We start from the raw sequence: 26,986 nt of genomic DNA, 5'->3' as shown, positions 1-26,986 counted from the left end.
ACTGCAGCAATGTTGATACTTGCTAAGCATGGCATAGCAGGTAACCAGGTCACACCACCCAGTCTGATAACATAGCAGGGTAATGATATCTGTAATAAGTTTATGTAATGCCATGTACAATGCATGTGCCTATGTGCTGTTATTACAGTAGCAAGGGGTGTGAGTATCATGTGTGGGACACAGATGTATATGAGGCCTGTACACCACTGTCATCCATGTGAATATGTTACATACAGGTGTAGTAGCCCACGGTACGTGCTGTTACACTGGCATGTAGTGTATCATGGCACTACTACTGTTGACAGTGCTTATCCAGGCAACAGCAGATTGCTAAATGTAGTACTGACAGCAGGCACACCTGCAGGCCTAGATGGACACTGAGGCCTCCCTGTTGTATCCCTGGTGTGTAAGCTTTGTCACAGTATATAACCCCTACTGGGTAATGATCCGACATGTGGAATGTAACTGTAGACTACCATCTGTACAGCACATGATAGCAAGGGCTCCTGACATGTAGTTATGGCATATATATTGTTGTCAAATGTCTATCTGTCAACACACTCATTCTACTGCATAGCTACTTGCCAAGCTGATGACTGTCAGTCCCTGTACAGATGTGCAGATGGCAGGTATCCAGCTGGGATATGTACAGGCAACCTAAAGTTGATTGACACTGACATGTCTGCACAGCTGTGTAAGAACTAGCACATATAGGAGATGACACCCTGTACGTACCATATGCCATGGTTACCTCTACTTCACTACTACAGTCAACAGAACATGCCTGGGTACAGGTCTCCATCACAGACACTAACCATGTGTTGTAATGCATGTTGCATACATGTCAACTTGATCACCTCAGTGGCCTTGTGCAGGAGGCACCTGGAGGATTGACTGGTGCATGTCAATTTCACCCTGAGGGCCACCACAGTAGTATCTATCGATAGATTGCCTGCTGCCACATGGCTGGTGGCAGGATGCCACTGTACACACAACCCCTACAAAACCTATCTCAACTTGGACAATAGCTAGGTACACAGCTATGACAACCTGCAGCAATGCACCCCTATACTGACACGTGTACATGTGCATGACTAATTATAGCAGTGTCTGTGTGTTAGCACACCTGTACTTGGGAATTCCATGAGGGCCTTCACAATCACAGCAACACCCATTGCCATAGTCAGTCGTGGCTGCAGGTGTATGGGACATTACACGTACCCTGTTAAACTCCTCTCCATACTGGCTACACCAGCCTTGCAGTACCAGCACAACAGTGTTGTACAAATGGGTTGATAGGCATGGGATACCCATTGTGTTCTGGCAAGTGTGTGTATGCGTGCATGTACGTATATCTGTAGGGTACAGTATTCCGGGGCCACATACTCTTATTACAATACCCACTGCCACGCAGTACAGATAGTGTTGTTGCTGCCCATAGATGAGGCATGACAATGAAACACCCTAATATGCGTGTGGCATGTGCATTAGATGTATATCACTGTAGTACCACTGTTGGGGTATACTATGGGTTGTATTGCAGTCGTGGCCAATGTATGATGGTGGGTATGGCAAAGTGCCATCATGGGGTTCAGGGAATACAATATCCACTGGGGGATGTGGGTGCTGTGTACACTGTCATTACACCAAGGTACACCTGGTATATGTCCCATGTACCACATTATGGTTACCACTGTCACCATCAGCCATACATGTAACTGATACCACAATCCAGGCCAGCTTTGCATGTGCTGTGTGCAGCCTACCTGTAGCACATTGGACACATGGTCAATTTAGTTAGCGATAGGCCCTGCTCTCTCGGATGTGTGTCTGCCTGTTATGTGTCTGTTAATGTGTATATGAAGGTATGTCACACTGTGTATTGTCCATATACACCCATTACATCCCCCATTAGCATACTGTACATGTCTGGGGATGTTCTGAATTTAACATGTAATCTGGGGCACACCACAACCTAAATGCTGTGTGGTGTGTGCAATGTACGCCACACACTTCGGTATCACTACATACCTAGGTAGGGGTCTAGTCTCAGTGTTGCCAAGTAACAGTGTGAATGTATGTGGATGGGTCTACATCAGGCTGCAGGGTATACATGCCCCAGCGGGTCACTTTTCCATGTGGCACAGGCAATAACCGTTATACTAACCTGTGACATGTTCAACTGTACCCTAGATATGTCACAACCATGGTGTCACCACAGTGCCATACCCCGTTCTGGAATATGACTGCATACCATCCTCATGCTGACACATGTACATCTACAACACAAAAGAATAACATTATAGAGACCACAATCAACCAGTGTTACGGCTATAATGCATCACTGCTGGATGGCTACACTACCTGACAAACATGCATTACACTTCACTCCTTACAACATGTTACACGGCAGTACTGTGGTACACTGTAGTACAGTCACCATGTGCATCACAACCATATTAGCTTGTCCTTGCATTGATGGTATGGATGACAGGGATGTGGCACAGGTATCATCATATGCACAGGGTGTGTTCTTGATTTGCCAGAGGCTGAGGGAGGGCCATACATTTGACACCATGTGTGTGGGTGAGGGGTGTACTGAGATGAGTTGGGCATGGTGATGTGGTGTGTGTAGGTATGGGGTTGCCCTAGGTGTGTTTGTATAGTGTGTGGGCATGCATGCACACAGTTCTGCCATGTGGCTGCCCTACACAGGTGTTTATGGACAGCTGTAAACCATACCTGGTAGGGTGTGTAGTTCACTGCCTCTGGCCATGGACACGTGGACTGTGCCTGCCAGGGGTTCCATGGGCACATCCAGGTACAAGCCCCGATGTGTTACTCTCACCTGCCGATGACAAATGTCCACTGGTACCAGGTCCCTCCTGGGATTGGCCAGGACCACGAGCACGTGGCCTGCTATGGTATGGTGTGGACAGCACCCGCCCACACTGCCAGGCCTGGTACTGCCACTATGGGAGCCCCTTGATGTCCTAGCATGTCCACGTTGACTGACAGCTATTGGTGTTGCTGGCCAAGTCCATGCGGCCTTTGCCGCACCCCCACCACATGTTCAAGCATGAACATACCACAAGAGATGAATGCCATCATCTCACCATGCCATCTATCCATGAGCTCTGTAAAAGCACGGATGGCACCAGACAGTTCACAGATGTTGCCACTTACAGATGTAAGAGCAACCCTCTGCAGCCTCAGGCCCTGTCTAGTGTAATGTTTCATATGTGCCTGCACCGCCATGATGGCCTGAAACATGTGCCTGCTGGTACCAGCTATGTCGCCTCTGCCAGAGGCATGATATACTGTGGCCGTACCATGAGCACCCTGGGACATCTGCCTATTTGGTGCCCTGCCAGACATCCAGCCACAGTAGGCATGGTTACCACACTTTCCTGTGCACTGCCACCAAATGCCAGCTGTCCCTCCGCTATGGCCACTGGTGATGGAGTATGTATTGGCACTGAAACTGTGTGCGGGGTCGGGGTAGATAAAAGGGAGATGTGAAATGATGGCGCAATGTTGTCCCTGACAACCCCACCTGTGCCTCAGCAGTACTACCATCATCTTCTGTGTCTGTATGGACACCAACATCAGATTGCATGCAGGAGGGACCCTGACCCACCTCGCCACCTGTGGGTGAAATCAATAATCGCACTTGCATTGCCTAACAGTACACACACACACACACACACACACACACACACACACACACACACACACACACACACACACACACACACCACCATAATACCCACCTGTCCATGACTTTACAGACAGTCCCATGTCACCACCACCATAATACCCACCTGTGCATGATTTTACAGAGAGTTCCATGTATATGTCCAAGTGTACCCCATATCCTGCATCACACTTGGTAACATACACACACTGATACCACTCATTAACATATCAGTCTTCTAAATGCCTACACAAACGATCACAACACAAGCCCTGTTACTACATTATCTGCCTGACCTGTGTGTGGTGTTTTAAGAAGGCCTCACTGCTGTCATTTGGTGTTCACCCTGTATATGTCCAGACATCATCAGCATGGCCCCTATATGTGTGGGCTATTATATTCTATTCATAATATCACGCACTGGTGCATCATGTGTATGTAATGCTCAGTACATGCCAGATATGCTGCTCAATCAACCCATCATTTGACAGCTGTAATATTTGGATACACTCCCTGGTGTTGACTAGTACTTCCCCAATGCATCTGTAGTGCTGCATACGTGGGTTGTAGGTGACATCTCTGCTGAATGCGATATTAAGGGTGTACCTGGTGTCTACCTCCCCTCTCAATGCCTGTTCCATGCTACAGACCATACTATCAGCTGTCCTGTGATTACACACAACAAGTATTCCTGGTGTGTAATGTGGCAGTCCATGGTCATGTACTGCATGATCCCAGAGGGAGGTACTGCTGTATGAACACCCCACAATCACACATGTCCATACATGGCCAGCCACACATACACACACACACACACACACACACACACACATACACGCATGCATCCTTCATGCATCAATCTCCCTCCACTTCACTTGAGTGACCCTACAGGCAAACTAACTACCTACCAGGATGCACACACACATACAGGTGAGGTTGCACAATGATAGTACACACAGTCCTCCTATTACCCCTCTGTCAACATGCATAACATATGGTACCCAACAGCATGCAGTGCAGCTATAGTCAATCCATGCTAGCAATATTATACATGTGTGTGATGCATGTGAAGCCCCTTCCTCTGGATACTACTGCACCCATGTACACAGTATTGCTGTGCAACTGTTCTGCACCCTGCCATGTACTGTGCACCACACCTCACAGGTGTACAGCCCATTGCTGAATGTGTACTACTATGTCAGTTATGTCAGCTTTAATGCTCACAGCCCCTATGTTTTCCAGCAACACATACCTGGGTTGATATGTGGACAGCTGTAATATGTGAATCCCTGAGGTCTGATTCACAGCTCTTAACATCAGCGGACTATGTATGACCAATCCAGTACTCTTACACTGACGACCATGGCTATGAGGGGTGTACACACCCTTATTGATATGACGCACCCAACCTTGATCTGCCATGGGACCACATCACCGCATATCTTAACAGTACATGAGCCCGATATGTGACACATGTCCTGTACTTTCACATGCAGTGTCTACAGAATGTGTTAGGTGTGTGGATGCTGACCGCAATGCATACACACCGTGTGGGCATATGTGTGCAAACCCTTATAATGACGGTTTGTCGCTCCTCTTGTTGTGTGTACTACAGCAGTCACTACTCTTGGCAGAGGTATGCCAGTGTGGGACATCTGCATTTGCCAGTGTATGTTCAGTCTGCCCTATGCATGTCCCCCTAATCTGCATGATTGCAAGGTCTACTCATGTGCACATCCCTTGGTGTTCACACACTGCCGTCACTATTGCTGTGGGGGTAGGGTTACAGCTTTCAAAGGTCCTGAACCTGACTATGTGTAGATACTGCCATTCTTAGCATCCTTAGGATCCTTGCTGCAGTGCACTGGTGTGACATGCTGACACCCCTCCCCCCTCCTTCAGCCTTTTTGCAGATGCATGACAAGTAACCCCTACACATGTGTCACTTTACAGTGTCCCATACACGGAACACCACATGTTACAACCTAGTCCCAGCTGATAATGTAGACCACTGTAATGCCTTATGTCATAGTGTATCTCTGCAGCCGTTGCCACTATCCTACAGGTATATACACTGGTGTTGCACTGTATATGGGTGTTGTTCCAAACATGTCCCTACTGTAGGCCATCTCTCCCTCCATTATGTTACTCTCTGTGGACACATTCCGCAATGACAGGGTGTTAGTTATCATGCAGGTGTCTGACATACCCTTCCAATACCCCATCATGGTCACCACTGTGCTGTAGTGCATTTCACAGCAACGATACATGCACATGTACAGCATGCATTTTGGGTAGGTGTGTTAGATGTGTGCATGGAATATACCATCGCCATTACATGCTCGATGTATTGGCAAGCATCTACATAAACCATACTCATCAGCTACAGGCTGCTGCCTTGGTGGTATCCTGGAGGGACCTACATAAGAGGGTGAGAGATGCAAAGTCAGTGGCCACAACTGTGGCATTGCTACAGGGTGGATGCAGTATTACAATACATGAACAGTACATTTCCACAATACTATCACATATGGACATCTGTTTATCACTACTATGCAGCAACAAAATATATCTATGACATGTTAGATATGCATGATCTACCTGTACTGATGCGGATGTATACACAACAGTGGTCTATGGATGTGCCCTGTGGCCTTATCTGCATGCTCCTCGGCCAGTGGTACCCACCTCCACAAAGATGTCTGGTGGTTGGTGGCTGGCCAGACCAACAGGTGCCATGAGGCTGGCCAGGATCTCCTCAACACATGGATGGCATGCCCCCCCCCAAGTGGTGAGGTGATCCCTCTGGACTGCAGCAGCATGCTGATGGGCTTTGTGAAACAGGTCAGAACAATGATACTGGACCTGCTCATAACTGTGGTTGTGCAGTCTGACATCAATTACCCTGTGGACTAGGTCATTACACAAAGCGGTCCACTCTTGCTGATCATGGACAGCCCAGTCAAACAAGGTCACATAGTGCTGTATGCGTCCATTCAGCAAGATTTCATTTCTTGCTGCTGTGTAGGCTGGAAGCCTTCCATGAGACATCGTGCCTGAAAGACATAAAGATGGACACAGATGTGAGCAAAGTCATGCAGCAAGGTTACCACAGTTCTTAATACACATAACTGTCACCCCACCTACCATAGCAGCGACAACAAACTGTACACACAACTCAATAGGTATGGCTACAGCATACCTACCAGTGGGGCAGATACTGTACTGTACTATGCTTTGTGCAATGTGTTTGTAGCCATGTTCTTTGTGTGGACACTATCATTGCTGGGCTGTTACAGACTATTCACCTGCATGCCATTGTCAGGGCGATAATGGTACCATGTATGCCTGTGGTATGCTTGCTATGTGTGTGCCGCACATCTGACATACTGTGTTATTGCGGTTATCTATGCATGCTGTTGGACATGTTCTGGGATTGTGTAGACTTTACTACCAACATATGTTCTATAACAGTGACACAATAGCATGTATATGTACCATTGGCCAGCAGAACCACTTCTCCAAACTCATCTGCCCATGTTACCAGGCGACATTACATGTGTGTCCCACCCTGGGGCCTCCTCATGTACTGATCCAGCAATACCATCAGGTGGAACCAACCCAGGGAATGTTGTCACCCCCGGGGGCACACACAGACATGTTCCTGTCCCCTGAGGTCAGGTCCAGGGCCTGTTCCGTAACGAGCTCCACAGACGCATGTGGGATGTGCTACATCACCTTGAGGCACACAGTATACATTCACAGGGCCGCCATGCTCCTCCTGCTCAGCCTACAGGCCAGGCACCTTCAGGACGTGGACTGCTGTCATGAGTAGCAGTGGGTGGGAGGCTTGTTCTCATTATGTCCATATCGGGGCCCATGGGGCATCCACATCACAGACCGCACACACCATCCAGGGTGTTTACCCACCACATGTGTCACATATCACCCCTGTAGGCTGTCCTCTATATCTACCAACCCTGACCACCTCCACAACTATACCTGCAATACATTGCCATATTCCCATTCCATACTAAACAGACAAGGGCAATGTGGTCCCAACAAGGGGTTCACGAGACATACCCATCCATGTTGCAAACACTGACTGCTGTAGATATCTGTGTGTATTGCTATGTGTGCTGTTTCCTTGCACATAGCATGCAGAACTGTAGTAATAATATAGAGGACATGTATTTACATACATTTATGTTTGTGTGTGTGTTTGTATATATGTAGACATGTACATATAGGTATATATGTGTAGATATATGTGATGTTGTATATATGTGCTCATAGATATGTCTATACATGAGTATCTGTATCTTTGTGCACATACATGTAGATGTATATATATCTATATATATATATGGATTCACTTCATAATCTCGAAATACTGAAACATTGAATTTCAGTATCTCAATACCATGAAACTGAATCCACAATACACCGAAACTACAAAATCCCAAGCCCAAAACCACGAAATTCAAAAACCCAAGCAAACCGCACACACCACACCACACATACACCAAAACACACACATCACAATTTAAAACACAAAACTACACACATACAGAACTCATACACACATAAGCAGGAGGGCAAGCCCCCCTGCACTCCCACACCCAGCTACTTATACATACTAACTCCAAGACTGCACATACAAGAAACAAAAGCAAACTCACACACGCACATTCTCCAGTCCCTCACACACATCAAACATATCAACACACTCACATACACTCTACCTCCCACTCAAAGCCCATACAAAACACTCACTTACCTGACATAACACCTAGATCCACACATGGCACTGCGCACCATCAACACACAAACCCGGAAACAATGTAGCGTAAGTCCATAACCGCAAATTCGAATTATGAACTTTCTCTATTTTCAACATTCGGCTTTAGAGTCTCGAGATACTGAAATTCAACATTTCAGTATTTCGAGATTATAAAGTGTTCCTATATATATATATATATATATATATATATATATATATATATATATATATATATATAATATATATGTACACATATGCATAGCTACATGTGGGGTACATTCAGACATCAGGTCCACAATCTCACAACACCTTCCTGCACAGCTGCACTGTTCTGCCTTGCTACAACACAGACAGGTGCCACATATGGACACAGCCTGACATTAGGGGGGTATATGTACGGCCAGATTGCAGGTAACCCTATTGCACACCTATGGAATTCCTGCATGTTACAATACAGGTTAACCTGAGTATCCTGCAAGAGGTGGGCTGTGAAACCCACATGTCCATCATAATGGCATAACTTCCACCACCAGCTATTGACCACGTAATATACATACTTCCCATTACACAACACACACTATGATGGCTTACATCTTATCAGTCAGTGCTGCTCTGCATGGTTGACAGGTATGGCCCACTACACACAGGGATGGACTCTATTGTCCTTAGCAGTTGTTCAGCTGAACATCATTACAACAACACCTGAAGGCACATATACATCATTCCACATCATCTATTCCATTATTATGGACCAAGTACTAAAGTCAATTACATACATATATAATTCACATAGCTGTTCTGGGAATGCAGACTCTTCTGGATGGTTTTCTTTTTTTTTCTGTGTCTTATATGCACATTTTGTCTCTCTCTCTCTCTCTCTAGTAAATGGAATGAGCTGCTCTGCATAGATTGCAGCATGGAATTTGTAGGTGATGCACATGATCAGGTGATGGCCTTTGCACCAATCAGTGTCCTCTACTTGCTGTCTGCATGCAGCGCTGTGCAGTACTTCCAATTACCATTGTCATGGCAACCAACTACTATAAATCCCTACATCTTGTGGGCGTGGTCCCTTTACCTTTCCTGTATGATGGACATCCTTCCTGTGTGTAGGCAGCAGTGTTACAGACAGCAGGTAGCAATACCTCTTACAGGAGAACCTGCACACTCAGGCCAGCTACATATTTGTAGGAGGTTCCAGAACTACAGACAGAGTGTGAGTAGTGTTGTTGTATGCATTTTATAGCACCGGTGTTACAGGGTTTGTGTGTACATACTAGTTTAACTTGGAATGCAGTCTGTCTGCTGTGGGCCTATCCTTGTGATGGCTAGAGGTGTGCCTATTATGTTTTGTCTGTCCACCACTCAGGTCTTGTCAGATATATCACTGGCAGTGTGTGTGTTGAGTGTTATCAGTACATGGCTATATCCATTTCTGTTTCTAACTTCATATTCCTGACTAAGGGCATGTTGCAGACTATCCCGTAACACCAACGACTTGCTTAGTGTATGACAACAGTGTTACACATATGGGCCTGTGTTCCAGCTTCTGTCCTCCACCTACATACCAGGCTTTGTACATATGACATGCTGAAGGGGTTGTTATGTAGTGGGCTGTGAGTATGTCATGATGTCATTCCTGCCATCAGTCCACTGCTGTTGTGTCCCCCACACATACTGTGGGGTTCGGTCCATATATGTGTGGGCTTCACCTACACAATACATGTGTGCCCTTATGCACTTCAGAGGCCAGTGTATGTAACAGTGGTATATGGCCCTGTATTACTGAGTCTGGCGGGGTGCACCATAACTAACCAAGGTTATTACAACTTGTGGGGTTATCAGGGATAAGCTGCCTTAACATATCTGGATATATATTACCATACACTTCACCTTGGGTAAATGCAAGCCTACTGCCTCCTGACATACAGACTGTTCTGTTTCTCAGTGTGATTGTGATGGTGTCAGTTATGCCTTGTTATGTAACAGATTCATCCCATTGTGTCAGCTGAGGTCTTTACCCCCTAGGGATTGTGTACAGAGTGTAGATAGAGGCTGCCGGACTATACATCTGCAATACTTACTGTTGATTGTTTGGTATCCTGTGGCCCAGTCTGTCTTTACTATTGTACTACTTGAAGGCCTCGGCCTGGACAGCAACATATGTAAACCTTTCCAGACTACTGTATTAGTATAACTGCTTCACAGTTACATTACTCTGTTTATATGGATCTCAGTGTTTAAACAGCTATATGACATGGCATATACAACTGTAATAGTACACAAATAAAGCTTTCCCATGTATGCAAACCTGTGTGTGCTGTTATATCCTTTGACCTCTCTGTGGGTATATGTTGCAGGCAACGATTGTCATTTGCATGGGTGGCTCATACAGTGTCCAGTTGGTAAGGTGGTAACTGTAGGCATAGTGGCTGTTCCGTATTGTGTGCACCTTCTTCATATGTATCTTTTTATGCATATCTCTGTGTGTTTATGTGTAGTTACATATATATATATATATATATATATATAAATATATCTGTATCTGCATATAAGGTCTGTGTATATGTATCCTAGGGATGTTGATTGCTTCCACATTGTACATTCCCTATGGTAGCCAGACTTTACTGCATGATACGTTACTGATATCAGCCTGACATCATACAGGTGGGATGGAGAACTGTTAACATATTGTGGCCATGTTGTGTCAGGTCCTGGTTATAGGACCTACAACAGTTGGTAGTGTATTGCAGGGCAGAAGTGTTTGGCTGTGGGGGGGCAGATACCTATTCGTAAAAGATGTATGTTGTTTGGGCCCCCTCAACCCCATTAATGGTGCATGTGGACATACATGTTTTTGTTATGTTCCCATTTTTATCTACAGATGTATGTCTGTATATAACTATATAGATATATATATATATCTGCTTACATATATATATATATATATATATATATATATATATTGCTGTACATATATAGACATATAGATGTAGACATATATATCGATAGACGTATGCATATGCATGTATGTTTTTATATATATATATGTATATATATATATATATATATATATATACATATATGTGTGTGTGTGTGTGTGTATAGTTATATATATATATATATATATATATATATATATATATATATATATATCTACATATATAGATATGTATATATCTATTTAGATATTAATATATGTACACACACACATACATCTATATGTTTAAATACATTTCCTGTACTGTTAAATGACTGTGCTGGATGATATGCTTTTGAAAACATCAGAGTTATGTATATCTGACATGGCTTAGTGGTAAGTCACTTTGACTATGGTGTGCATGGTCCTGGTTTCGAGCCTAGCAAAGGCTGTTTATTTTGTTGCTGGGCAGAACAAGGGCTGTTGGATACAGAGTGATTAAGGCACTTTTAAGCAGGTGTAAGCAGGTATGTGTAGAGGTAAGCACTGCTAAACTCCGGTTACATTTTCTTATACTCAGCTTCTAAATTGCTTAACCTGTGTAGGCATTGCTTACCCCTGGGCAAACAGGCTTAAACCTGCTTACTGCTGCTTAAAAGTGCTTACTCCCGCTTACCCTTGCGCTAATTTCTTTAAAAGAAAAAAAAGGGTTGATAGGAAAGTGGTGAAAAAGGGGCACAAAGAAGGAAAGACAGTAGGGAAAATAGCTAGGGATGTGCAGGAAGGGTGTAGGGAAGGTCCATAGCTGCCCATTTTTTCTACAGTAACAGCTGTGCATATACACTGAATTTGGAGATAGATTTGGACACTCAAACCCCTGGGAGAGGTGGGTGGACAACAATAATAAGTTGTGATGCCAATTAGACCAGATTACGTGTGTCCAGTGGACATGTGTGCAAAATGGACAGCTATGTATGGGGCGATATATTTTTTTGGGAACAGATTGCCCTATTTTTTTTTCAGGTGAGAGTGGGATGTTGGGGAGGGATAGTAGGTCTATTTGGGGAGGTAGGTTGGGTAGGTTAACAGACAAGACAAACAAGATGCATACAAGGGAGGTATATGACACATGTGGTGGGTAAACACCTTGATGCGGAGGGGTGTTGGGAAATCGTAAGCCTGTGATTTCCCTAGTGGAAACAGTGGAACTGAGATCCCCACCCATGGGCAGTCACCAGTGGACCTTCACGGCCCCGAAGATGGCTGTATTGGAGTTGGAGAGCCAGTCTGACCCTTTAGTCATGACACGCGGCCCTCGAGCTTGTGTAGAAGATCTCCAAACTGCTGATCGAGCTCTCTATGCACCATGACCCGGATATGGCGATGGGTGACAGCTTCCTGTCTGCGCCCACTCCCAGGGGGGGATGAGCCCCATCCCCTGAGGCGGTTCCACCCGAAGGTGGTGCAGGACCAACAGAAGAGGAAGTCCCAGGACGGGCCCCAGATGTACTGGTGCCCGGTGCCACAGCCAGCTGAGGTGGGACAGGGGGTCCGCTGGGACCTGCATTCCCATATGTGCTATGGTGTTTATGGTGTATCAGCATATGTGGGTTAGTAATAATCAACACATTCCAGGGTTACATATAACAGCATGCATAGATATTCCCATTAACCCAGACACTAGATACGGAACAGCTGCATAGCAAATGGAACACATGCATATATGGGACCACAGTGGTAATAACTACAGCATGCAGGTACATTGATGGCACCATGCCACCAATGTTGGAGTATTTCAACATAGCACATGCATGACAATAGATTTAAATAGTTATCAACCAATAGGACATATGTCCCAACAGAACAGTGAAGTCATCACATACCAGTTGAGATGGGTATTTAGTTTATTGTTGTAGATATGGTGGGGGAGAGAAATATGTCAGTTAACAACTAATATATTCCTGTAGTTCACATTACTTTTCTAGTCAGTGCTGTTATCTGTACCTTACAAATATTACTACACTACCCTATTGCCTTAGTTTGGACAGTGATATGGCTGTCGTCATCTTTATACATGAACTGGTTTTACCTGCAGTATACATTTCTTACCTGGTATACCTGCAGAGGAAATGTTTGTTAACACTAACTAACTGTTTCTACACATACTCCCAGATTCCAAGTTGATGTTGTGCACATATCTGTCCATCTCTTTCTGCACAGACTCTGGCCATGTCTTGACCACATGCAGGTGAACCGGGACATAGCTAGACTATTGCCCTCTTCAACCTTTAGTGCCTTACAACACTCTTATACAGGCTTTCCTACACAGTTATGTTATATAGCACAGTGTGGGTGACAGTGATCAGTGATACCTTATTATTCACAGCAACTGCAACACTCACAATTCCATACAATACCAAGGTGGACAGTACCAGTACAGGGTATCAAGCTTTTTATTTCTTGTTACAATGTTCGTAGCAATGTTTGTTAGCACTACCTGAATGTTGCCATACAAAGGACCAGGTTACACATTAGTATTATGTATATACATTTCACTCTGTTACTGTACACGCTCGGGTCACAGCTTGACAACATGTGGGTGTAGATAGGACATACTTGACTTATTACTCTCATAATAGTTTCGGGAGTTGCTAGAGTGACAGGTTTGTTCTCATAGATGTGTGACAATCAGTTCTATTACCTGTTTGCTGACTAAACATCTGGGATCATTCCACTGACTTCCCAGGGGGACAGGGTGACAGGCAGCAGATATGGGCCCATATACTGGACATTCTGGTCTTATCTGTACAGCTGTGGGGTATGATTCTGTATGCATCTTACTTCCACTTTCAGGATTCAGACCATGGCTGTGTCTGATAAAACTAAAACACTGTCCATCACAGTTGTGTGTGCTATATAGATATTGCTGTATATCTCCTATATGCTTTCTGTCTTATAATTCTCCTGTGGTTTTACATTCTGACCTTGTATTTCACACTCTTATACAGGATTTCCTAGACAGTTATATTTTGTAGGACAGTGTGGGCAACAGTAATGAGTAATACCTTACATCTCACTCTGTTACTGTACACACTCTGGTCTCAGCTTGACAACATGGGGGTGTAAATGGGACATACATGGCTTATTATTCTCATAAGATTTTGGGGAGTTGCTAGTGTGCCAGCTTTGTTCTCATAGATGTGTGTCAATCAGTTGTATTTCCTGTTTGCTGCCTATACATCTGGGATCATCCCACTGATTTCCCAGGGGGACAGGGTGACAGGCAGCAGATATGGGCCACTTTACTGGACATTCTGGACATATCTGTACAGTTGTGGGGTATGATTCTGTATGCAGACTACTACCACTGCCAGGATTCGAACCATGGCTGTGTGTGCTAAAAATACAACAGTTTACATCTCAGTTGCATGTGCTATTTGGATTTTGTTGTCTGCCTTTTCACTGTTTTCTGTCTATGTGTCTCTCAGTTGTACAAAATGACCTCTGGGGATTACACCAGTCATATACAGACATTCTTACACATTTTATTTATGTTGCACAGTGTGGGTAACAGTGCTTAATACAACAGTACTATTAAGTGATTGCAAATCTACATTACCATATGATACCAAAGTATACAAATGCAGTCCAGCAGTTAGACCTTTACTGTCAGGCTATTATGCTTTTATTTGCATACAAACTATATGAGACTCTTCCTGCCATATTCCCTGGTGTATGCTGTACTTGCCTTAAACAATACAGGTTTTATACCAGCAATTACCTTACTAATGCTTTTAGATTTATTTCCTATGACAGTATATGCAAAAGTATTACTGACCTGCCTTGCTTCGCAACCTCTCCAGGCGACAGCCATGGGCTTCCTGGTTCATGGCCCACTCACTTGCCGCTGTGAAGGACATAAGAGGAATATTTAGCCATACCTATCCATAATATACATGAGCTGGCAATTATTACATACGTAGTGGAGTGATACTTACACACAGCTGGGACAGCCCCTGCCGTCCTAGCCTCCTGGATCCACTGCTCCAAGAGGTCCCCCTTACGCCACTTCAGATCAGCATAGTGATGCCTGACCTGCTCACCAGTTTAGGGTATGCCAGTGACACTGGTGAGGTCATGGGCGAGATGGTCTCAGGCTTCTGCCTTATATTGGGAATCCCTGTACTGGCCCTGCAGCAGTCTCTGCTCATGGTCTTTGACAAGGAGTCCTGCCATGACTCTGGACTCCTGGATGCCCCAGCGCTGTGCCCGGAAGTGCACTCCCTCTTCCCTTTCTGCCATTGTGCCAGCAAGGGGAAGCTACAACTAGTTATGAGACGTATCCCCACCTATTGGGTTTAAGTAGGGCCAAATTCCAACACTTTGTTGTGATTGGCCAGTTTTGAAAAGGCGAAACTATGGCCAATCTGCTTACCTAAGGTTGGCATTGTTTAAAGGGGTATACCACTGGGCACATTGAGTTAGCCGGCCTAAACATTGCTTACACCTCCTAAGCTGGCCTGTGCAATGTTTAGCATTGCTTAAATTTGACTTTGCATTATATTTGCTTTTTGGCATTGATTTATTATTCATTACATCTTATATATATGTCTGGTATCCATGATTCATGTGTACGTACACTGTATGGTGTCCTTGTATTTAGTAGGGGATTTCAACACTCTATTACATTTACACCTCACATCTGGGCATGCTTCAGTACTTCAGTTCACATATTTCTATGTAGTGGATTATAGAAAATTTGACTATATACTGATTCCTTTCACATGTTCAGTTTTATTTTACTATAGTGTGGATTTGTTTGGTGATACCTCATTAATATGTATTGCTGTGATGGCATGGTGGTTTACTACTGTGACTATAGTGTATAGAGTCCTGGGTTCAAGACCTGCAAGGCTGTTTATTTTGTTGCTGACCAGAACAGCGGCTGTTGCATACAGAGTGATTAAGGCACTTTTAAGCGGTTTGGATGGGTTTGCACAAGGGTAAGCAATGCTAACCTCCGGTTAAATATGCTTACAGAGAGTTAGCTTCAATATTGCTTAACCTGTGTGCTCATTGTCTACCCCCACGCAAACGGGCTTAAACCCACTTACTAGTGCTTAGATATACTTACTACTGCTTAATAGTGCTTACACTTGCTTACTAGTGCTTACTCCCACTTACAACTCCACTGATTTAGACAGTAATGTCTAATGGTTCTTGGGAAGGTGGGGGATTTGAAAGCTGTATGGTGTTATCATTCATTACACATTTTACCTTCCATTTGTATCCATGATTCCTGTGTATATATACTGTATGCGGCACATGTGATTATCTGTGGACTTTGCAACATTATGACACTGACACCTCATATCTGCATTTAATGCAATACTCCAGTTCACAAATATATGTTATTTAGTAGGTTATGCAACTAAAATATTGTTCATAACGTGATTTGACATGGAAAATGGAATGTGCTGCAGCAGTGGGACTCGAACTGGGAATGCCTGCTCATAAGGCAAATGTTCTGCCCACTACACTATTACTATACTGCTTCATTTGCATATATCTTCCTTGTTATCCTCTTCAGCCAATTAAGCTGCATTAACCGTAGCTAAGCAATGGGCAAACCCACGCACCTATGGTTAGCTTTAATCGTTTTCATAAAAAAAAAAAAAAATGGTATGTTTATTTTCTTTGTATTTACTATTGCTGTTGTATACGTGGGGGGATGTTGCTGGCGGTATGCAGACACCTATGAGCGGTCTCGCTCATTCTTTTGGCCTTTCTGCTGTTTTTCATTGTGGGGGAGTGTATATTCTGATAGCTCTGCTCTCAGACACGCCCCCTGCACTCTTACCTACTCCATGTAGGATTTGGAGCTCAGGCAGCACACCTTCATTAATATGCATGGCGCGCTGCCGTCCTGCTCCTAAATGGATACTTCCATGTAGGACTAAGCTAGTCCTGCATGGAAAATTAGTAGTGGGGGGATAGTGATACATTGTGGAATGTACCTCCATTCTCACATTTCAGTAAACTGCGATCCATTTTAAAAGCCTGTTCCACTGAATAGGCTTGGTGGCCTAATGGTTAAGGTGTTTGCCTTACAAACACAAGGTGCAGGGTTTGAGTCTCACAAGGGATAACTGACTAGGCTTAAAATGGCTTGCAAGGGCAGTTAGCTTAGTAATAATCTATGAACCTATGAACTACAACTTTTTTCATGCAGGGGCAAAGCCTCACATCCCACCATGCAGTTCTCTGTGCGCCTACATTCCCTTACTCAATATCCCGACTCTGAGGTTATCACAGCTTTGAGGGAAGTTGCAGTACATGCAGTACTGAGTGCTTCGGATAGAACAGGTTCATTACATTGTGTTTCACTGAAAGGTTATTCAATAAAATAAATACCAGTCAAAAAAGTATTCGAAGTTCTTGCACTCTTACACTACAAAAAAAAAGTACACTATACAGAAAAAATTTCTTCTTTCCAAACTTGGCATGCAAAAACATCCAGGTATAGAAACAACCTAAAGCTGACTCATTAGTATTTCAATACTGATTTGCAAAACATGTACATCGTTCCATTAAAGTTCTCCATTTGACCTCATCTCAGCAAAAAAAAAGAGTGTACTCCTCTGCTCCCTATTGGAATTCTGAGCCACAGAAACTGACAATTGCAAGGTGTCTCGAGGAAAAATAAAACAGAACTGCAAATGCATGGAAGGTCAGACCCAGTAGTACAGTCAAGTCCAAGGAAGCATCAGACACCATGTAAAGAACAAACTTATTACCTATCACTAGCAAAACAGTTAAGCAAGGGTAGCTGCAGTCATGCAACACAAGACCATCAGGAATGCAAAGATAAAGTACATTGGGGCATTGTGTAGGCAAGCCTGAAAATAACTGATGAATTGCCTGTGAATATCCCGCTACACAGAAGAAGCCAGCTCATACAAAGGAGTGTTGGAGGAGACCTCAAATATACCATCTGGTTGAAAAGGTCAGATCTATGCCAAATTGCCTCATAAAATGAAAGTACCATCTCCTTATTTAGCAGTATATCTACTATAAAGAAATGGCAGTGGTTCACACAACTATTGGTGCTATGTATATAAAGCAGTGGAAATGCAAGGGCCATACCATCACAGTAAAGACAACAGGAGGGGAGGAACTTATTCAGGCAACTGGCCACGATCATGCACCTCAGCCAAACGGCTGCAGAGGTTCACAGAAAACTTTGGGACTATGGATGGAATACCAGGAAGATATCTAATAACATTATGTAGCAGATATTGAATGACATGCTGCAGGAGGCCAAGGGTACTTCAACTTCCAGAATAGCCATCGGATAGACTGCAGCATGCAACAAACATGGGTGTGGAGGGATAAAAGCTTGACATATCGACAATAATGTTTAAAGATTTCAAACGAGCATACTTCCCCATTAGAAAAGGGGCATTCCACTTTGGATGGACAACTATAATATGAATAAGGTGACCATGTTGCTCTTGGCAACATACAACAAAATTCAGAGTCTACAGAAATCACACATTGTGGTAATCAATGGTACACTCCTAACACTAAGTTGCAAGTAACTGTATTATTTACATGGATACTCAGGACTGCTGACACTCATTGTAGCCCTCTTTAATACAAATGCCAGTACTGGGTAGGATATTATTTTTAAACTCATATTTGTTATCGTCAACAAACAGAATTTAGGTTTGTAGCAAGACTATATTATAACAGATTTTGAACTGGCTGCCACTAACTATAAAAAGAACACAAGCTCTAACTTCTTCCATGTCAGCTAACCCTCCCTCTTGCAAAAATCCTGAGGTGGTAAAGTCCAATATACCCATCTTTCTCACTACTATGACAGGGATCCATCACTCACAATTGCCTTGAAGTTGTTATCCCTGAGTCACTTATCACATGAGGTGATACCAGCTGTCTTCAATACCCCATGATACACTCTGACAGAAAAAGCAGCACTGTTCATTCATTAGCTTGTGAAAAGCTATGTACTTGGGAGAACATGGTGAGCTGGGACTTTGGGGATCATAAGATCTTGGTCTCACCACAGAACACCCTTTTTCTTTTGGAGATACAATACATCATAGAGTCCTGGAATTACAAACTGCATTTGTGTCCCCCACAGCAAACATAGTAGAGGAGCAAATGATATCAGGAGGGCTTCCTATCACAATAAGTCAATGTTTCCTCTATGAAATCAGGACTATTGATGAACATTGTAAAGCATTAGGAGATACACAACACAAAGGGGTACTTAAAGACACCTGTCCACCTTATGTGACTGTAGTTATATGTGACTTTGGCTGAATAGACTATAGTACTTCCACCCCTCATGGCCCTCTGCAACTTGTTACAGGGTATGCATATCTTTGTTGCAACTTCTACATTAAACCCTGCACACTGTCTCCTTTGTAATGTTATGGTGTCCTGTTTTAGAAAAGTGGGGTGATTGCTCCACAGACATTTGATCATATCCTTGTAGTCAATCAGGCAGTATTAAACTTTTATGAGACTATTTGCTGCTTCATAGCTTCACTCATCCTTGCCTCTATACTATTTTGTCTCATACAGACAACGTATTGCAGTTTCAAATGGTTCCCTAGATACTTACCTTTCTAAGAACACAACATTTGCAGACTTCTTTGGTCCTCCTCTGTATACCTGTTCTCCAAAGGAATTTGGTCTCACATGGCTGTCTGATGCAGTACCATTTTGGCCTATTGCATTTAAAGCTGCATAAAAACTAAATCATTACCTTATTCTAACAGTATTAGATTGGAAAGCAATCTAGTGGGTCAGATTTTTTTTTTTTTCTTAGCCTAAATATCAGGCTCAGTAGAACAAAATCTACAGCAAAGACAATACATTCTTTTAAGTTATTTTCTGTACTTGGGGGAAAAAGTAGGTATAAACGTGTTCAGAAGCATCTGTAAATATGAAAAAGAACACATGTTAAGGATCTGTGTGACACACACACATCTTAGCCAAACTTCACTTACCCCAGACCATCCATATGGCAGAAACTGCCCTGCTGACCAGTTGCTGCCACTTACAAAGAATAATCCTGCTATCATTATGAAGACCCACACTGCCAGGTTAATGACATTCAGCACATTGTTAAATCCAACCGAGTTTTTAACTCCCATAGCAACAATGACTGTCACAAGGACTGCAATAACCAAGGCTAGCAGATCAGGATAGGACTCCTCTCCTTTGCCTGTAAATAAAACAAAAGAGGAATAGTTGGCTAAAGTAATGACTGATTATGTTTGGTACAGTTAAAAAAACTGTTTATTACTGTTAAGAGCTACATAACAAATAATTTGAGTTTATAGGGAGTGTGTAAAGCAAAATAGATGGTAAATTACATTAGCATTAAATGCATTTTTTAGAACAATATAACTTGAGTCTTTCAGTTTAGTGCTTCTATAAATTAATCTGTATAAACGATTATAGAATGCATTAACATTAAACTGAAACTTCACGTTTTTATACTAAGAAGTATTATATTTTGCATGAGTATCTTATATGTTTCATGTGGAAATTACATTCATTAACCTTGCAAATGTGCAAAAATGATTACTATATAGATGCCATAAAATTGTGAAAATGCAATTTGACACTTTGATATAGTGCTTTAATCTCTTTCAGACTGTCATTGAAAATGTAAAATGAAAATGCACAGAACAGCATTCAGTATTACTGTTTCTTGGCAGATAAATAATTAAATTAACTGTAACATATTAATCCAAGACATAGCACACAACTTAAGAAACAAAGTCAACATTTTTATTTAATGGATAATCTGCTAATATACTCAGTATAGGTCATGCCAAAAATAAAAATATGCTTATAAATCCTCACTCCATTTTCAGGGTTGGGGATTGGCATAATGGTTAAGGTGTTTACCTCACAGGCACAAGATATAGTGTCTGATTCTTACTTTTGGGATAGGAATCTTGGCTAAGCTTAAAATGGCCCACAATTGCAGATAGCCTAGTACTGATCTATGAACCTAAATTAAAGTATTTTTACCAAGTGGTGTAAGATTAAGTCCTACACTACAATTCCAGCTTGAGACATTAGATTCCACAGTAGGAAATGGCACAATATGTACAGATCCAAACAAAAACAAAAGAGCAACTGCATCAGTCACAATGCCATACAATACCAAAGTAAACAGTACCAGTACAGGGTATCATTCTTTTATTTCTGGGCACAGGGTATCTGACAGACCTGTGAGATGAATGTTTATTAGCACTACTTGAAAGTTGCCACACACAGTACCTGATTCCACATTACTATTATGCACATACATCTCACAAGTGATGAAACAAAGTTACATTCTTTAGTGGAAGAGCTACATTGTAGGTTTAAAACCAGAGGCTATCCCCCTGAAATAGTCAATGAGGTGTTGAACATTAATTATAACAAGGAGGCCAGAAGAGGCAACACACAAGGTGATCAAGATTGGGTTACTTCTATGTTGCTTATGTTCACCATAGATAGTAAAGAAATTAAACTCCACCACTGAAAATTGGATGAAAGACAATCATCTAGCCCTTAACGCTACTAAAACCAAACTCATGATATTTACCCCTTCAAAAAATACTAACATTGATCAAAACATAAAAACTCACCAAAACTTGGAATGCTCTACCGTCATAATCGCTTTCTAGCCCCAGCTGCCAAACACATTTCTCTTACCCTCCCTCCTCTATGGAGCACCCCTTCTCCACTCTCTTACCCTCCCCTCTATCTATGAGCACCCTTCACCAACCCCAATCTTCACCACACACAAAGACAACTAAGATCAAACAATCCCTCCTGGACAAAACCTCCTGTCCTTCTCTCTAGCACCATGATGGAACTCCTCCTCCCTCTATTCTATTTTCTTATCCAAGCCTCCCATCCTTCAAAAAAACTCCACTCCATCTATCTTCCTCATGGCAATGCTCCTGCTCTCACCCTTCATAACATACTATTTTCATCTTGTAACTCTTTCAGCTCTGACTACTCAGACTATAAGAACACCAGGCAGCATATTTTTGTTTTTTTTTTGGTATCTCTCTTATTGCCTTGTTTCAGCTGTTTACCCCATCAAATGTATATATATTTCCCCTGTACTTGTTACTTTTCTCATGTGAACCCCATGTGTAATGTCTATTATTATCCTTCTTCTCTGTTAATGTATGTGGAGCTTTTCTCCCCAGGACTCCATTGAAAACGGGTTCTTTAGCCCAATGGACTATCCTGGTTAAACAAATGCAAATAAATAAATAAATAAATATCCAATAATTGGAGAATTTTAGCATCTAGCAGTGACTTAAAGGCAGTTGTAGGAGAAGCACCCCTTTTGTAAACAAAAGAGCTAAGAATTTCAAGGAAATGTTGGAAAGTGGACATAATAAGGGGGTTAGTAAAAGTGAAGATACTTTTAAGTGTAAATGTTGCAATTTTTGCAAATACATTTCAGAAGGGGCATATTTTGAACCAAAGAAGAGAATGGAAGATTCCTGGCAACTTCAGGTGTAAATCCACCAATGTGGTATACATGCCTAAATGTTCAGTCTGTTCTTCTTTCTATATTGGAAAGACCAACAGGCAATTAAAAAATAGAATATATGAACATTATTATGCCATCAGAAAGAATAACTTGGATAATGCCCTTTACACGCATACCCTTACATGTGCAGGTGACAAAAATGGAGTTCAATTTTGCTTTGGGGTTATTGATCATGTTCCCCAGGATTTTAAAGGAGAAAGAGATGGGGAACTTGATTATAGGGAATTTAAATTGAAGATTTTGTTGGATGCATGTAGGCCACCAGGTTTGAACAATGGAGTTAATTACAAAGCAGTCCTAAAAAGAAAGGCATATTACAACAAATGCAAATAGAATGTACATGTTAAATGTTTTATATTAACATTTTAAGTAACATGTTGTTATGTGGTTACTCCCCCCCACCTTTTTTACTTGAATTATTTATGTGAATTTTTTAAGTCAATGGTTTTAGGTAAATTTTTTTTGTAATTTGTTAATTGGAATTGAGATGTGATTGGTTAAGATTTCTAACCATTTTATATAAGAGGGTTGTATTCATTGAGTTGTTTGTTATGAAGAAGGCCAAAGATTTTGGCTGAAAGAGCTTAACCTGTGGTATTAAAGGTTCATGCAAAGGATTCAGTGACTCCTCTTTTTCTTGTGTTTTTGTTTGGATTTGTGTTTCATTAAACAAGCTTGAGACATCTGAGGCAGTTTTCTTTTTTTACAATATGTACAGATGTGAAAACAAAAACTAGGACTTCAATACCTGATAATGACAAATCTGATCTGTAGCACGGATTTTATTTATTTCTTTACTTTATTTATTTCTTAAATAGGTAGTAAGGATAAGCAGAATGGAGCCTTTTTCCTAGATCATAGGAATCAAAAGAAATACAACACTATTTAATCACAGGTCATTTATACCTTTCTAATAACCACACTCAGGCTCTACCAACCTTTTCAGGAAGGGCAAGGCCTATAAGCTCCAGCATGCCTTTTAGGTTGCACATCCAGTTGCAGACCGGTAATTTCACTGTTTGGCATGCAAGGGGAGTCTATTCCAGAGCAGGGGGAGGTGCCAGATGACAGACAAACCTTTCTCCATTTATTTTGTTATTCCACGATGTAGATTTAGATTTCTTGTTCTAGTGTTATCTTTAATGTTTCACACATTAAGAAAAAGGATGTCTTGTATAATATCATCACTGAGGCATAGAAAGCAAAGCATAGGTTTCCTGTCAAGACTCTATATGGTAATGAGTACAGGAACAGTAACCCCAACCTTTCCTAATAGCTAAGATTTTTGAAACCTGAGATTCTTTTTGGTAGGAACCTCTTTGATCTTTTGAGTTTTTTTATACATCTAGTGAGATAATGCCAAAGGGTTGCTTATGCTTTATTATGGGTCTAACTAGGGCAGCATACAGGGGAGCAATAACTTATTTAGCTTTGGAAGAGATATCTTTGGTAATTAATTGTGATATGTAGAAATACTTTTGACAACAATCACTACATGGTTATCAAAAAAGAAGCAGTCATCTGCCCAGGATTCTAATGGCACACTCTTTGGAAATTGGGGTGTAACTGATGCAGTAGTTGGTAGCAATTTGTTGTTTCCCAAAAGAGATTATATTGCATTTGTTAACAATTAGTTTGAACCCTTTCTTAGGGCATCATGTGTTAACGTGTGTTAGTTGCACTTGAAGGGAATTTATATCACTTGTTGATTTGACAACTACACCTAACTTGCAATCATTGGTGAACTTAGTTGGCCTGAGATCCTCATAGTCAGTGCTAAGAACAGAGAAATATATGCCAAAAAGTAGGGGACCCAATAAAGACCACAGTGGGATGCCTTTTTCCTTAACTATATTAAGTGAGGAGGCATTAATGACTCTGACAACTTAGTCTGTCCTTGTGCTAGTTTGCAATGTATCTTAGTACACAGGGATGTATGCTTAAGGCTACTAACTTGCTTATAATCCCTTCATGTAGTATGGTTTCAAATGCTTTTGCATTTATATCCAAGTAGGTAGCCTAAAGACAGTGACCACTGTCCATGGCCATTGTGTTTTTTCCAAATAAATTCACAAGACTAAGGAGGCATGAAGTACCCTTAACAAATCTGAACTGTTATGGGTGAAGCCTAATTAATTCTTAATGTCCTGATTTATGAGGCCAGTGATGATGGATTCCATGGCTTGACAGACTACACTACTGAGTCTAATGTTGATTGGGTCAGTGGTAGGACAACCATTATGAAAGAGCATCACCATCACAGTGTGCCATTGTTCAGTAACACAGCCAATGGTAAGATGTGAAACAGGTCCAGCAAGTTCAAACAAGTCCACAAATGCATAGAATGAGGACTAAAGCCAAACACAATACTATAGGATATAAGTGAGCGATAATACTAAGCTATATCCATTCATTTTTTTGATAACCTGCTTAATCCAGTCTAGGGTTGTAGGGAAGCTGAAGCCTATCCAAAATCCAGCAGGTACAAGGCCAATAAATAGTGACTATTTGAAATGTCAGGACATGGAATGCAGAGTAATGGAACATGACAAAAATCATGACTTACTTATACCAAGTTCAAGATTACCATTTCTCAGAATATCCTATTTTCTTTAAAGTATGGCAACCTCAGAGTTGATCTATATATATATATATATATATATATATATATATATATATATATATATATATATATATATATATATATATATATATGTGTGTGTGTGTGTGTGTATGAATATGTGAATTTATAATGAATAATCACTGGTGAGTTTGATCGAAACAAAAAACACTGAATAAATTCATTGGCAATTTCCATTAATCACCACTAAAATCACTGAAAAAAGTAACCACAAATGTAAACTAATAAGTTACATTTGTGATTACCAAAAGAAAAAATGGGGAGTTTGCCCCCAATGCCCTCATATCACCAGATATTAAACATTCTAACTCCAGAATCACGTAAATTCAAAGAAAGAGGAAAAGCCCTGTAATTATATAACAGGTGATCAAGTGAAATTCAACCATTACATAATTCGAACAACTGTATCATCAATGAAAACAGCAGTGCTTGTGCTCATGATAAAATGAGTGCAGTGATACAATATTACAGTAATATCTATATCTATATATAAACATACATACACACACACACATATATATATATATATATATATATATATATATATATATATATATATATATATACATACATACATACATATATATATATATATATATATATATATATATATATATATGTATGTATGATGAGGTGTGCAGGGGCAAGCCCCCCCCTGCAAAAGACAAGTTTAAAGGAAGAACAATACTTGATATTCATTTTTCACATGTATATTCAGGGCAGTGTTTATTTTTTGCTCTTCTGAGATTGAGCATCATTATGAGTCCTGACATTTCAGTGGGGATTCTGGAGACACTCACCCCAGATGGGGCATCAAGCCATAACAGGATGCTCATAAGTGCACTCGTTCATATGTGACATGCATAGCCATGGACAATCTGGACATTTGCCAGTTCATTTTTTGCACTTGTTTGGGAAGAAACTGGAGTACTTGATAAAAGTCTACAAAGGTAGCAGGAAGAAAAGTATGCATGAAACGAAAAAAATAAAGAGATACATATATGACACACTAATGCTGAAATGTTAAACAAGACAAATATGCTAAAATAGCTATGTTATCAGAACAACAATTGTTGCATAACTGTGCAATACAGTTAAAAATCATATAATGCTCGAAATAAAAAAATGATATTGAATCATATTGTGGCAGTAAAAATATTAAAAAGAACAATGTCACATGTTCCACATTGTACATTTCTTTTAGGCTGTAAAAATTAAGAAAACTGAACTTCATGAAGCCGATAATATGCAAAATGCCTTAGATGAACTAACCAAAGTAAAGTACAGGGTAAAAAAATATTTTGTAACTGGATTTTCAGATGGCACAACTCTTGCAG

General features: G+C 41.5%; 1 protein-coding gene across 1 annotated transcript in view; it reads right to left on the bottom strand.

Moving 5' to 3' along the window:
* SLC7A14 (solute carrier family 7 member 14) overlaps positions 1-26,986 on the bottom strand; it is a 1,267,904-nt gene that overhangs the window by 508,587 nt on the left and 732,331 nt on the right. The window contains exon 4 of the mRNA XM_044070061.1: positions 20,442-20,659. Within this exon, the coding sequence (XP_043925996.1) occupies positions 20,442-20,659 (218 nt within the window). The remainder of the gene's footprint in view (positions 1-20,441; positions 20,660-26,986) is intronic.

Source organism: Protopterus annectens, chromosome 4.part1 (genome assembly GCF_019279795.1).
Source record: "Protopterus annectens isolate FY-2018-M chromosome 4.part1, PAN1.0, whole genome shotgun sequence".
Lineage (NCBI taxonomy): Eukaryota > Metazoa > Chordata > Ceratodontiformes > Protopteridae > Protopterus > Protopterus annectens.
Note: the sequence above shows the minus strand (reverse complement) of the source record. Positions and strands in the feature narration are given on the sequence as shown.